General features: G+C 34.1%; 1 protein-coding gene across 1 annotated transcript in view; it reads left to right on the forward strand.

Annotated features, from left to right (window-relative positions):
• The window catches only part of SYCP2 (synaptonemal complex protein 2), a gene marked incomplete at both ends in the record, with an annotated part of 46,555 nt that overhangs the window by 15,312 nt on the left and 15,862 nt on the right, over positions 1–15,381 (forward strand). Inside the window, 12 exons of the mRNA XM_080716476.1 lie at positions 394–542; positions 1,311–1,385; positions 2,041–2,166; positions 2,768–2,788; positions 4,900–4,996; positions 5,823–5,980; positions 6,632–6,641; positions 8,052–8,109; positions 8,600–8,733; positions 8,869–9,224; positions 12,493–12,620; positions 13,574–13,610. Of these exons, the coding sequence (XP_080572602.1) occupies positions 394–542; positions 1,311–1,385; positions 2,041–2,166; positions 2,768–2,788; positions 4,900–4,996; positions 5,823–5,980; positions 6,632–6,641; positions 8,052–8,109; positions 8,600–8,733; positions 8,869–9,224; positions 12,493–12,620; positions 13,574–13,610 (1,349 nt within the window). The remainder of the gene's footprint in view (positions 1–393; positions 543–1,310; positions 1,386–2,040; positions 2,167–2,767; positions 2,789–4,899; positions 4,997–5,822; positions 5,981–6,631; positions 6,642–8,051; positions 8,110–8,599; positions 8,734–8,868; positions 9,225–12,492; positions 12,621–13,573; positions 13,611–15,381) is intronic.

Below are 15,381 nucleotides of genomic sequence, written 5' to 3' on the forward strand. Positions count from 1 at the left end.
ATAGAAATGTTTGAATAGATTTTTATACCTAGAAATTTAGTAATTCTGTGAAATTAAAGTGATTTTCTGTTTGCTTTTTTTAATTAAGAAATATCTTTTTCAGATTGTGCTTAAGGAATATTTTATTAAGAATCTATTAGGGCCCAAAACCTATTCTGACCTCTATCTCATTAGTTATGACATTATTTAGTAACTTATAAGGACACTGAGACTCTGAAAGATAAATTGATTTGTCTACATGGATAGTTACTTCCAAAGTTTATTAAACATTGTTCAACTCTAAAGGTTTGAATTTTTATTCAACTACTTTCAATTGACATTCTTTATGTTTTTCTTATAGTTTATTTGAGTGAGATCAATATAAACTCATCAATGTGGTTTATTTTTATACAGTGAGAGAATCAAAGAAGCTACTGACTATAATTCTGAATAATATAATAAAAATTGGTAAAAGAGAAGGGAAAGAATTGTTTTTATATTTTGATGCATCATTAGAAATCACTAAAGTGGCTAAAAAAATTTTTGGTGAAGATAAGTATAGGGTAAGTTTTTTAAGATCTTTTTAAATAAACATTTACCTTTTTCATAATTCAGGAAACCCAGTTTTACTGCTTTTATTTCCATTCTAGAATTTTTAAATGACATTTTTTAAATGACATGGTTCCTTAAATTTGATCCATGGAATAGCCATTAGCCCATTAGCCATATCCTTTAAGAAGCATATTCGAAAATATCTCAAATGACATAATTAGCAGCTACATAAAACATTATTGAATTTCTACCATATTTTAAAAATGAAATTAGACAACAAAGCATGGTTTTCAAAATAGCAAACATTCTGAGAATTATACAAATGATACCTTAGAAGAAGTAATTAATTGGTCTAGGGGAAAAGTCATTGTGGGGGGTTTGAAATGGCCTTTAAACACGAAGAACAGGATTTCGACAAGATGCTTTCCCCGACCGTGAGAGCCATCATAAGCCAGATATTATTTAATGAGAATCTAAGGTAGCCACTCATCTGGCATATTAGGAAAATGTTCTGTTAAAAAAAAAGTTAGTATAGTTCATTTATGCTGAAGAATAGCACATGATGGATTTGTGAGGAACCCTTGTGGAAGGACCAAAACGGTGAACTAAGGAGACTGTGGTTCTAGGGAAATAATTGAAGTTCTCTAGGAATAGATATTTATGTATACAAAGTAATAATTTGAGATAATTCAGCAATTGTGAAAGAAAGCAGGGAGAAAATAATAGCATTGAATGGAAAGAAGATGAGGAAAATGATATTCCTTTGAATTGGATTTTAGGAATTTGCGAGAAAACAAGGTATTTCCATTGCCAAAACATCCCTACATATACTTTTTGATGCAAGTGGGTCACAGGTAAGTCTCTGACTTATTTGCTTTTTATCATTGGGCAAAATTTAACACTAAATAATAGCACAGTAGTGAAGTTTATGTTAGGTAAATAATCAGTTAAAGACAGTGATATTGACAGTGATATACTCTCAATATCAGTGATACTCTAATAAAATACATATGATTTTTATAAAGTTATTAGTGAGCCGGGCATGGTGGCGCACGCTTGTAATCCCTGTTCTTGGGAGGCGGAGACAAGAGGATCGCACAGGTTCGAAGCCAGCCGCTCTGGCTTAAGAGACCCTGTTTCCAAATTTTAAAAAAGTATAAAATAGGTCTGGGAGTGTTGCCCAGAGGTAGAAGGGCTTCCAGGAACCTCAGTACCACCAAAAAAAAAAAAAAAAAAAAAGTACTAAAGTAGAGAGTTATTGATTAAACACCAATTTGGGTAACTTTAAAAATTAGAAGTATGTGTTCTTCCACTAATGACAAAGCCTTTTGCTAAACTGGGTACTTTTTGTTGGGTCACTTTGCAAAACTTAGCATGTGGATAGAAGAGGAAAAGGAGCAACATTTGTAAAAACGGGAGATGTAGCAGCTTTGTTAAGACATCCAGTGAGCTTCTGAGAACTTCTATGGTTTACAGTTAAAAAAATAGATTTTCTACATTCTCCAGCAGATTCTAGTGCCAGAAAGTCAATTTTCAGCAGTTGAAGAAAAATCTAACCCCCCAAAGGAACTTGCTAAACCTCCAAAGTACATAAAAAATATTAACCAAGGAGACATAAAAAATAGTCAGCTGGAGGTAAATATGGGGTAAAAATAGTTGTTTATTGAATTGCCATAGTCAAATCACTGTTATACGTTAAGTTCAGAAAAAAATCTAGAATTTATATATTAATGGCCTTGATAAATCACACTTTCATTTCTGCCTACCTTTTGCTAATACCAACACAAAAGAGAGTATTTTAGTAAATTGCATATATATGTGGATTTGGGAGTCAGGACAAGGTATACTAGACATTTGTAAATTCCAAGGTAGACACAGAAGAATAGTTCCTGGTTTCCACGTGCCCTTTCTGGTCTGTCTTTCCTTTGGCTGTAATGTGTGATGCAAATGTATACTCTTCCACTGACCTGTCTGAGAAAAGAAAGGGAAGTAACCGGGCTTTCCGCTTCCTCCTCCTCTTCCTCTCAGAGACCTCCTCCAGGCCGTGCCGAGGAGAACCGATTCCCGGTCTTCCTCTCCATACCTTGCGGTGACAGTTGACATTGGTGACAGTTCTGCCTTTCTTAACTCCCTTTTCAACTCTAGATTCCTGATTCTCTTTCTGCTGCCGTTACTTTCTCAGAGATGCTTTCTCTCCCCACCGTTCCCGAACGCCTTGCTGTCTTCTTTCTGGCAGAGCTTCCTCAGTGTGCATCATGTGAGTTCTTGAAATGTCCCAGACTTGTCGTCAGAGTTCTATAGCTGCAGCTCTCCTTTTTGTTCTGAGATGTCCTCTGTATCTCTCCAAGGCCTCAACTGAAGTCTGGCCTCAAATACTTTATTCTTTGGCCTCAAGTCTGCATCTACTCCTGTACTTGAGTAACACCCCCATTCATCTTGCTGGCAGTATCCTTGCTAACTGCGTTTTCTCCCCCATGTCTAGAACCAAGCTGGCAGTGATTACCCTTTCATGGCGGCTCTCACATGCTTCCTTCCATATGCCTTCTACCTTTACTCACCTGAGCGCACAGAGGTTACTGGAGTAGCCCCTGATTGGTCTTGCGCACCATTGCTTCCTCCTCTGAACTAGCCTTGGTATACCAATGATTTTCTTAAATGTCTCTATCCTGATAGCATTCTTTTGCTCAAAAAGCTTCCTGATCTCTGTTTATTTTGCTGATTCTAACTTGTCTCTGTTCTTGACTATTGCTCTGTTTACGATTGTAGTACGTACTCCCCACTTTCCTTAGATCGCTCACTGTCTGCATACCATGCCGTTCTTTCCTGTAAGTCTGTCTTCATCAACATTGTCGATTCCTTTTTAAGCTAAAGTAGAACTTACATTTGCAAGTCTCTTTCATATTTATGTGTTCATTGAATTTTATCTGATTATTTCAAATTGTATTAATCACTATTAAGCAACTATATCTTTTATAGGCTTTTTCATACATTTTTTATTTGTGGTACTGGGGTGGAACCCAGGGGCTTTCTACCTCCAGGCTACACTCCCAGACCTATTTTATATTTTGTTGGAAACAGGGTCTCATTAAGTTACTGAGAGCTTCACTAAGCTGTTGAGGCTGACTTTGAACCTGCGTGATCCTTCTGTCTCAGCCTCCCAGGTACTGGGATTATAAGCGTGAGCTATCATGCCCGGTTCTTCCATACATTCTGATATGTTTATATTATGCTCCTTCAGTCTTGTGTCTTCAATTAAATTTAAAATTCACTTAGACAGTTAGATCATAAAAGATAACTTTAGAGTCTTTATGTCAAAATTATATTTGGTGCTTACTAACAATGCTATGCACACTAATGACAGTTCTTTAGAGGCTGAGACAAGAGGATCACAGGTTCAAGTGTAGCCTCAAATGCATTGAGACTTTTCAAAACAAAAAGTAAAATAGAGCTAAGGTTGTAGCTCAGAAGTAGAACACCCTGGATTCAATCCCCAGTGAAATACACACACACACACACACACACACACACACACACACAGATTCTTAGACCTCAGAAAACACAACAATATTATTAAATGCCTACTAGTTTTCAATAAGGATTAGCTATTTCAGACATTTTCTAACCTGTTCACGATGCCACTGAGAATTATAATTTCTTTTAGAAAAATTCCATATACATACCTATTTCTATCATTCTTTCTTCTGATTTAGGGTCACATCCCTTTTTAACAAAACACCTTTCCTATCCCTTTATCCAGTGTGTCTGAAACTCCTGTCCCTGTCCCCTCTAGTTCCTACTTCTGATTATCTGCTTCTTTTATTCTTATAAATTACTCTAGAAGGATGTGGAAAACTAAAAATCTTTACTGGATCTACTGTCTGAATGCCTATAACTACATTATGCCAAAGGCAGTTTAGTTTGAACAGATTATTTATTCATTTTTCAAAACTGTGTGAAAATTTTTAAGAATACCTAACAATATGAAATTATTCAAAATAATTTTACACATGTATACATTCTCATAAAATGATATAGGAAATTGCAAATCATTAGTCAGCTAAAGTTAATAATGATAAAATATGATAAAATATTTTCAGTTAGTATGTTAAAGTACTGTATTGTCTAGATATTCTATAAATACAGTTTTAAACAATATTTTTTGTTTGGGCTACTTATTTAATGCCAAACCTGAGGATAAAACCTTTGAAGTCATCTTAAAACATAAATTTCTAGATATTGTGCTGTTTATTTTTTTAAAGCTTACAGCTTTTGCATGTAGTCAAGGCAGAAATGTTATGAATAAAATTGTAGTATATTGAATTTGAAGTGAGAATGTGTATTTAATGTGGTTGTTTCTCATGGTTTAAGATAACTCCTAGCAAAAGGAAAATGTCTGAAGCATCAATGATTGTTCCTGGTTCAGACAGATACACTGTGAGAAGTCCAATACTTTTAACCAACACATGTAAGTTTTATGGTCTCAAAAGGTTTTAACAAATATTATAAAGGAGACATTTTTTTAATTCAAGAAAATTCTGGACATAACTTACTTAGAGAATAAGTTGAGAATATTAAAGTTGTTAAACTATGAATCACAAATTCCTTCTAATTGGAAGAAAGATATAATAGGCATTGAGATAGGAAGAGTTTTCAAGCTATGAACATCCAACATTAATAATGTATCTTAAGTTAAGCACAAGGCAGCATAAATGTAGTGGCTAAACACTGAATTCATCAGGTTGCTTTTGCTTCATTCCTTACTCCCAGTTTGTACTTTGTGCAGAGTATCCTCTTGCTAAGTTTAGAACCAGTATTTTTTCTTCTATAATAGGGCAGCCTATTTCATCAAGTTTAGAGAATTAAATAAAAATAATTTCTTCAACAAGGAATCATTCTGAAGAATTTAGGCAATGCCTGGCACATACTAAGAGTTAAGTAGAAGTAAAAAACAATAGTGATTCTGTATATTATTGCTTTAAATAAAGTCTTCGTCTTCATGACAATTTAATATTGACCTCTGTTCCAAAAACTAGTTGCCTACAGAACGATTGCCAACTGTATCACAGGTTCCTTAAACTTAAGAGTCCTAAAATTAATTCATCTTCCTACCCTCCCTGACACGATTTTTCCTCCACTTCTTGTCTTGGTAAATGGCATCCATGTCTGCATACTCCTCTCAAGCCAAGAGCCTGGGGATTGACCTAGAAGTTCCCTTTCTTATCTTTCTCATCTGAAAAAATACCTCCATAACAGAAAAGGAAAAATAACCCCATCCTTTGTCTCCCTTTTAGCAACACCACAAAGAAGAAGAATTAAGCCACCATTGCAGATGATAAGTTCTGCAGAAAAGACTGATCTCTCAAAACTATCAGAAGATGGAGTGGATAATGCTGTGTTACCTAAATGTAGATCATCTGAAGGAATAAATAAAAGGGATAATACAGAAAAAGTAACTATACTTTGAAAGTATTTTTAAAATAAATTGCTATCAAGTTATAGAAATAAATATTGATCTAATTTCTTTTGTTAGCAGTAATTCTCTCACTTTGTTTACATAACTGTTTTTCTAGATAGCATTTATTGTCCTTGAAATTAGGGTCTTTCTGGCATATGACTTGTTTACTATTCTTACAATAAAATGAGCATCCATTAATTATAACTCCAGTTAACTTGGTAGGAGAAATGGACTTTCTGTCATTCTTTAAGATTTAATTATACAAATAATTGCTATGGGGAAGGCCTTGGTAGGAAGAGAAATGTGAGATTCGAGTGGACTTTGTCCTTAACTATCTCAAAATCTATTGCGGGGTGAGACAAATTAATAAGATGGTTACAATATAGCGTAAGCATCCTCAGATGTGCATGCAGGGTTCAGTGAAAGCCTGTGAAGAGGCAGGCGCCTAACGCCATAGCTGGAGGGAGGTGAAGGTGAGCAGAGGCCTTTTTGAGGGTGAACTGATTTTTGAAGTATCAATGAAGGTTAGTCAAATAAATATTGAGGATAATGAATAAGGAATGGCTTAGGAAAAATGATTTCCTGGAGAAATAACATAAGTTTGTAGATGAGGAGCACCTAATAGGTCTTTATTTTCCTCTCCAGTGTGAAGATGGTGAGCTCCTCACTGGAGTCTATTGGATAGGGGTCAGGGACATGTAAGATTTGGAACACCGCTGAGAGGTAAAGGAAAGGCCTAGGAGAGTACAAGGCCTGGCAAGCGCTGAGGCCCAGTCCAAATTTAAGACTGAGCTTGATCATGTCATTAGTTCATAGGCAGATATAACTTTACCAAAGTCTTGGCGTTAAAGTTTAAAAAGAGCAGATGGTAGGGGGGTAAATTTAAATAGGTATGTGGCAGAAAAAGGGTATAAGAGTTGAAAGCATAAATGATAGTTATGGTAGATTGTCTAGCTGAGTGTTTATTAATCGAGGCACTATTTTAAGTTATGTGGCATGGTCCTGAGTGTAATGAGATGATAGGCATCTTAACTAGAACTATGCTTCCTGCTTCGTACCTGCATATTTCTGTGACAGCTTCCTTCCCTGGGTAGAGAACCACTGACTAAGTAGAAAAGACTGCAAGTGAGAGATACCAGCTCTTGGGATAGACAGTATATTATCTGAGAGTGATAGAGTTTTATTTGGTCTGGGTGAAGTGTGAGTCTGTGATAATTCAAAGAAGAAAGTTTGGGGCAAGAAATTTGGGGGTAATGGTCAAAATTTTAAAATAATTTAATAATTCATAATTTCCAATGCTACTATATATTTTAGTGAAAAGACAGAACAGAGAAGTAGACTATGAAATTAACAGCTATAAGAGATATGCCATGGAGATTCTAGTAATTATCAGTACCTAATGAAAATGAAATTATTAGATCTAGCTGTAAATGAGATTAAAATTTTGTAGGCTCTTCTTCCTCCTTGTCTGCAGTGAAAGTTATTTTTTTGTGTTTTAGGATGGGCAGTATTCTGGAATGGGAATAACATTTATAAAATAGATATAAATACTATCCAACTTTCAAAGCAAGGCAAACTTACTTTTTCAAACCTTAATACTCTTTTAAAAGCTGTTTTTTTTATATAATGCCTAATTCAAGTTTACATGAATATGTTTTCTATGCTTATAGCATATCAAAACTGCTAAAAAGACAGAAAAGGATATTAAATTCCCAAACCAAAGTTTCGGTAAGTACTTTTTTTTATCATTAGTAAGTACATTTTTATTTCGTTTTAGTTGCTTTAAAAGTAAGTCCGTGTATGTGTGTGTGTGTGTGTGTGTGTGTGTAGAAACACACACAGAAAGAGAGAGAATATTTCTCTCACTGGCTTTCATTGATTTGAAAAGAAAGGCTTACAACCAGTGTGTTTTATCTTTGTGCAAGAAATTTTTGAGGTTGAAAGAAACTGAACACAATCTCTGTTCCCAGTGAGTTTGGATCTGAGAGGAAATGCTATGCTACCCCCCAGCTTGCTCCGTCACCTGCATGAAAAATAAAAATAACGTAATGTTTGTTTTATTTAGGTGAACTCCAGGATATCACCCCTGATTCACAAGCAGTGGAGAAAATAGATAAACCTGTGTACGTAAGAGAAAATCCATCAAATCCATTAGCATAATTTTATTTTAGATGGATATAACAGATTTGAAAAAGCCTTAATTAGAATATAATACTGGTGATAGCATTAATGATTGTTCAAGTACTACTACTATTCTGATAGTAGAGTGTAGAATAGTATATACTTTTTTCCCATATCAATCAGCAAAACTCTTTAAGTTGAAAGATTTTATATGAATGAGATCTTTTTAGATGTATGATTGTGAAAAAATTTAATTTAAATACACAGCAAAATGTATAAAATCTGTAAGACATATTTAAAAATCAAAATAGTATTAGTAGTGGTACTTTTTTAATTTTTAAAACTGATGAATTATATATTTAAATTTTTGTCATATGAAAATATTTCTATATTTTAATGTTAGCAAATTATTTTAAAAATTGACCAAAATTAAGGTCTTAAGAGTTATTACTAATGTTAATAATATATTAAGCATATACATTTATTTTATAGATTGCCTGCTGTTTTAGACAACAGCTGTGAAAATAAAATGCACTCCACATGGGCATGTTGGACACCTGTAACAGCTATTAAACTGTATCATAACCAAAGAGCCAGTGCTTTACCAGGAGACACCTTTAATCAAGGTAGAATGCAATTTTATTTATATACAGTGTAGTTTAGGGAAATACCAGATTTATTAGGTATCTTACAAATAGTTTTTTTGTTTTAATAAATTTTACATACTATCAATTTATAAGAATTTTTCATTCTCCCCCTAGATATTGGTATCAACAAAAAACATTCTGGACCCAAATCTTCCTCCTCAATCTCAATATCGGATGATGATTCTGAAGCGAGACCTGAGGAAGCAGTGGAGGAGCGTGAGGCCGCAGACGCTGCGGGAGCAGGCAGAGGCAGCAGGCAGCGGGAGCCCCCCAGGCCCCCAGAGCCGCGGAGCAAGCTGCGCGTTGAAGCTGAGACGACTTTCAAGTCAGTTCTCCTGAACAAGACAGTCGAAGAATCCATGGTCTATCGGAAGAAATACATATTGTCCAAAGATGTGAAAACTTCTGTTTGTGATGACAGCCCTTCCCCACGGAAAGACGTGAGGAGTCAGAAAAAATCAGGAAAGGAAGTAAGTGCGGCACTGATCACGAGTTTAGGTCCTTTCATTCCGACTTTTAAACACGCGTAGTGAACTGTTTATATCATAACTTTTACTTCCTTTTAGATAACTGTTTTTCCTCTGTGATTATAACCTACTAAAGAATAAAGCCTATGTTTTATTCAACATTTGTTTTCCTGCATGTCCTAGCACAACTTTACACATAGTTGCATCTCAGACACTTCTTGGATGAATACATTAAATCTTGAGAAGCTTTTACAGGAAAGATGTAAATGGATCCTAAGAGCTATCATCTGTAACTGCTGCTCATCCTCATTCTAACCCTACTTCTTTAGATTGACCTTCTCAGTAGACCCTCTCCAAGACACGATTTACTACAGAGCATCATTTCTGCATGGAAGAAATTGTATTTTTTCGTGAAAGTTTTCATAATTTTTTTGTGTCATTACTTTCAAGATTCTGGTTAAGAAAAATTTTAATCAGGATACATTTCCAATGCCAGTAATGTAACCTGCTTTTTGCTATTCCTAAAGTAATCAAGGTTTTATAGGCTCTGATTTCCATTTATCCTCTGTAATATTGCTAATATCTGAGTAAATTTATAGTGTAAAATGGTCAGTGTAAAATGGTCATACCTTGAGGTATCTTAATGTCTAAATAATATGCAATAATTTATACTTATTGAATATAATTAGATATTATTTACTTTGTCTTGACAGCCTCATAAAACTATTTTTAACCTACAACCCACTTGTCTTACATTTTCCGTACCTGTATTTATTATTATTATTTATATATTTCTTTTTTTATTTATAAGTGGAACATATTGAAAATGATGTACATTTAGATTGTGCTTCGTGTCCTTCCCCCCATTTCCTTTCCCCCCTCACAATAAACAGTGTCTAGGTTAATCATGTTATATTTATACTATTACACATATTCATATGTAGCTCGTCCATTGAACAATCTCAGCTTTCTTCTTTTCCTATCCTTCCATTGAACTTTGCTGAGATTTCCCCTCCATTATCTGGAGTCCCACTGGTATTACCACTACTCCCTAGCTTGGGCATATTAGAGAAAATATATGTCCCTTCTCTTTCTGTGCTTGACTAATCTCACTTAACATAATGTTCTCCAGTTCCTTCCATCTTCTTGCAAGTGCTATTATTTTATTCTTCTTTATAGCTGAATAGAATTCCAATGTGTGCATTTCCCATAGTTTTGCAATCCATTCACCTGTTGATGGAGATCTAGGTTGGTTCCATATTTTGGCTATTACAAACTGTGCTGCTATGAACATGGGTATGCATATGTTACTGTAGTTCTCTGATTTCAAGCCCTTTGGAAAGACACCCAGGAGTGGCATAGCCAGATCAAATGGTGGATCTAGTCCCAGTTTTCTAAGGACTCTCCACACTGATCTCCATAGCGGCTGGACTACTCTGCACCCCACCAACAGTGTAAAGAGTTCCTGTTTCCCACACCCTCGCCAGCAGTGGCTGTTGTTTGATTTCTCGATGCTTGCACTCTGACTGGGGCACAACCTGCTGTTCATGCCTACTTTGGCTGCTTTCTCCTGTAACGCTATGCCTTGTGTGTTCTTCTTTTCTCTTTTGACTCTTAATTGCTATTTACTTCCCTCAGTTCTAGAAGTAAGGTTATTTTTGTCCGATTACATATATGTCCTTCAATTTGAATTTAAACCCTTTTTGATAAGGGAAGAGTGTTGGAAGGGTGTTTGACAGGGAAAGGGTGAGATGTCACAGAATTTTCCTGAGCGAATCATTTCTTTTTCCTCAGAATCATCTAAGTTGTACTATGATATTTTAAAAACCAACTCGGTGTTTTCAGAAGTTCTCTTCCTTCCTTCACAGTATTACTCCTTGTAGCATTAAGCAGTATTTCCTGCCAACTTCATGAATCACTTTCCTCGTACCTAGCATTTGTCTAATATTGCCTTCCTACTTAGTAGATTGGCACAGAGCAATTGAACCACTGTAGTTCAATGGTTTAGATTTCCCGAGATGGCTCCAGTTATACTGGAAGTTCTGAAATTATACATGATTTTAGAGGAGGTTCATTTTTTACTACACTTTTATCAAGCCAAGTAAATCATGTCTTCATGCTGATAATCTCAAGAGAAAACAATAAGTAATAGCTTACGATTATTTAGAAAAAATGAATAGACTTCAAAATGGTTAAAATAGTAAAGTTTGAATAATTTCTGTTTTACTAAAATTTTAAAAATCCATATGCTTGATACCAGAATAAATATAAAATTAGGGGACTTCATATCTCGAGTATTGTTAGAATTTTTAAAACTAAATTATCTAAAATCATACTGATGATAATGCTTACTTTGTAATTCTTTCATTTTTATACTTTTAATGGTGAATTGTAATTATACATTATACTGAGGTATAGAGTGATAAGACTTACATTTACACAGTGCTTGCTGTGTTTATCTCTGAGTCTTCCCCACTTCCTTCCCTTCTATGTATACATCATCAAGACTGAGATTGATAATTATATATATATATGATAGCATTATTTAAGCTATTACTTTAATTATGTCTCTATTGCCTCGTTTTTAAAATTTAACAGACTTTGAACCAGACATGGTGGCACATACCTATAATCCCAATACTTAAGAGGCCGAGATAGGAGGATTACAGGTTTCAGACCAGCCTCAAACAACTTAGACTTTCAGAGCAAAATAAAGAGATCCTGTTTCAAAGTAAAAAATAAAAAGGTCTAAGGGTATATCTTGGAAGTTTATATCCATGAGTTTTATTGTCTTTTAGTTTACATTTAGGTATGTGATTCATTTTAAATTAATTTTTGTAAAAGGTATAAGATCTGTGTCTAGATTTTTTTTTTTTGGCCGCATGGCTGTCTAATTATCTCATATATTGAAAAGACTTTTCTTTCTCCATTGAATTTCTTTTTTTTTCCTTTGGCTAACCTGACTAGAGGTTTATGAAGCTTATTGACCTTTCAAAGAACTGGCGTTTTTCTTTTAAGTTTTTTGTTTTCATGATATTACTTAAAAAGAAAACAATAATATAGAGTACTTTGCACAGTTCTATATGTTGAAAGACATATTCTGAGTGGTTTTAATACTTTGCCTAGCCCAGACTTACTAAATAATTTCCTGGCTCCTTTTATTTTTCTTTGTTGTATAAATAGAACCAGATTTTTCTTGATTTTTTTAGCTTTTTTTTTTCTTTGAAGGTTAACTGGTAGAGTTTTAAGTAACTTATAAAAATTGTTTCAGAGAGAAAAGTCAAAAGAAAAAGAATTTACTAATGCAGCAGAATCCTTGATATGTCAGATTAATAAGAGATACAAATCAAAAGATGACACAGAGTGTGCAAGAAATTTAAAGGAGTCTTTGATTGACAGGTATGTTCATAAATTTTAGGCATAAATATTTTTCTGACAGATGCAACTAAATTATTTTAGTTTTCAAAAAGTTAGTTTTGAGTATTCATTCAAATAATATAATAATTTTATAGTAAAAAATAGTTACTACTCTATGAGTAGTTCATAGTTAAATTATATGGGAAGGAAATTGAATTTGAAATGTCATTCTAGTGTCTGATTACATCTCATAAAGTATCAAAAATGTAATATCAATACCCTACGATCCATTGCAGGGTAGATTTTTAGGATCTAGATATCTTAGACTTGTATTTATGGAATCTAGTAATGAATAAAACTTAAATATATTGTTTAATGAAATATGAAGTGTAGATAGGGTAGAAATGAGTTATTTAATAGAGTATATAATGTAATTTTGCTTGTAATCTTTCTACAAGTTAATTCTCTTATTACAAAAAGTCCATTTATATGTTATCAGGTATTTAATTCAAACTTAATTCTGGACTTAAAAAGTGACCTTCACTGGGTGTGGTGACACACACTTGTAATCCCAGTACTTGGGAGGCTGAGACAGGAGATTGCAGGTTTGTGACCAGCGTCAGCAACTTAATAAGGCCCTCCAAAACTTAAGAGAGACCCTGGTTTAAAATTTAGAATGAAAAATAGGCCTAGAGATGTAGCTTGGAGGTGGAATGCCCCAGGGCTCCATCCCCAGTACCACACACACACACACACACACACACACACACACACACACACACAATAGTGATTTTCATAGGAGAACCATTCATTTTAAATTATTTGGTACTTTCTGCTGCTAGTATTGTTACACTTTCGTTATTTATAACATGTATTTAACATATATAGATTTATTAATTCAAGTATGTTTTTCCTTATCTAGAATGGTTTTTTATGAAAAACATTTCTACTTATATTTAATTGCCTTTTAAATACTGTCAAAATCTTTTTTATAGTAGTTTTTCAAACAGATCTGACCTACAGCTCAGTAAGGTATGTGCCATTTATTTTATCAAACATATAGTATACTTTATGTTTAACCCTAGACACTAAAATTAGTAGTAAGATGGAATTGGATTTTCAGAATATTGCTAAATAAATAATAATGACAGGGTTAGTGGAAAGTACTCAAAATAGATCCTTGACTTTGTTTTTCAAAGATGATGCTTCATTTACATAGTTGAGCCCAGTGTTTTTACTTTTGGTCCATGACTCAACATGTTCTCATCACTATATTTTTTTTTTGTTTTTGCTAACTAATCCCATCTGTCCTAACCATCAGATCCTTCCAAAGACCTAATTTTGTTTAAAAGAAATTTATTCTTCATCAAAGGTTAAAATATCAGTTATCTTTGACTTATTACTTAAAATTATTTTCTTTAACCACTTTATCAAGTTTAGAAGTTCCCCCTCTGTAAAGTCCCCCTTGAATCTTGTCTCCTCCTGTCTATGCCAATTCCTATGACCTTACTTTCAGTTCTGATTTTAGATTTCTAGATTGTTCCAGTAGTCTTTCTATAACTCTCCTGATCTAAAGCACCGCTGGGCCAAACAGCTTGTTTTCTTTCTAATGTACAGTTTCAATAATGCCATTCTGTTCTTTTGGAAACATTGGGTTCTTGCAAATTACTGAATTAAATGGAAACATAGAATGCTCACTAGTCATTTTTAAAGATTGTCTTATTTCTTAATATTAGTTTCCTAGACAAGTCTCGTTTAGGTAAACAAGATGACTTGAGCTTTTGTGACATGTTTCCTAAGTATTATCTTTGCCCCTTTTGAAATGAGTAAGCAGGGCTCTCCACCTCTGTTTCTGATTATTGAGGTCCTATTCTTCTTTCAAGTCTTGCTTTGGAGTCTTGTCTTTGTGGTGAAATTTTTCCAAGATTCCCTGACTCAAGAAAATTTAATTGGCAAGAATTCTGAATCTACAGAAAAATTTCCTTGTACTTTTTTCATGTTTTAATAATTATTGCAGGCATTTTGCTCCCTTTTGTGTACTCTGTAATATTTTACGTACACCTGCATACCCTGATTAATACATTCTGTATTGTCTAGCACACACTGGCACACAAAATTAAATGAACATAAATATATAAACACTGCTGAAATCATATTGAAGGACTAAGGATGTAGAGTGCTTGACTAGCAGAAATGTAGTCAGTTAATCAGGCAATATACCATTAGAAAGAGCAGGATGATCACAAGATGTGATGATTACACTTGTAATCCCAGTTACTTGGGAGACTGAGACAGGTGGATCCTAGGTTCGTCACCAGTCTCGGCTACTAAGTGAGACCCTATTTCAAAATGAAAAATAAAATAGGGCTGGGGATGTAGCTTAGAGGTAGAATGCCCCCAGGCTCAATCCACAGCACCTCAGAAAGGAAGAGTAAGGGAAGTGATGAGAAGGGTGGTGATGAGGGATAAAGTATTTGGAAATATGCAAATGAGTCTACATAAAATAGCCAAAGTTTCAAATTGAAAATGAATTATAAATTTATTTGGTGTCTTATATTACTAAATTTCTGGATATTAAATTAGTTTTCTGATTATTTCTGATCACTATAATACTATATTATTATAGTTCCTATGTTCTACATTTCTAGATTTTATTCCTTCTACCTACATGCAATCTTTTTTTTATCAGCATCTCCCCATTTCCTTTTCCTTGACCCACTCTGGTGACCAATATTTTACTCTCTTATTTCTATGTATTGAGCCTTTTTAAAATTAGGTTCCACGGGAGATCATGCAACATTTC

Source organism: Muscardinus avellanarius (genome assembly GCF_963383645.1).
Source record: "Muscardinus avellanarius genome assembly, chromosome: 19".
Lineage (NCBI taxonomy): Eukaryota > Metazoa > Chordata > Mammalia > Rodentia > Gliridae > Muscardinus > Muscardinus avellanarius.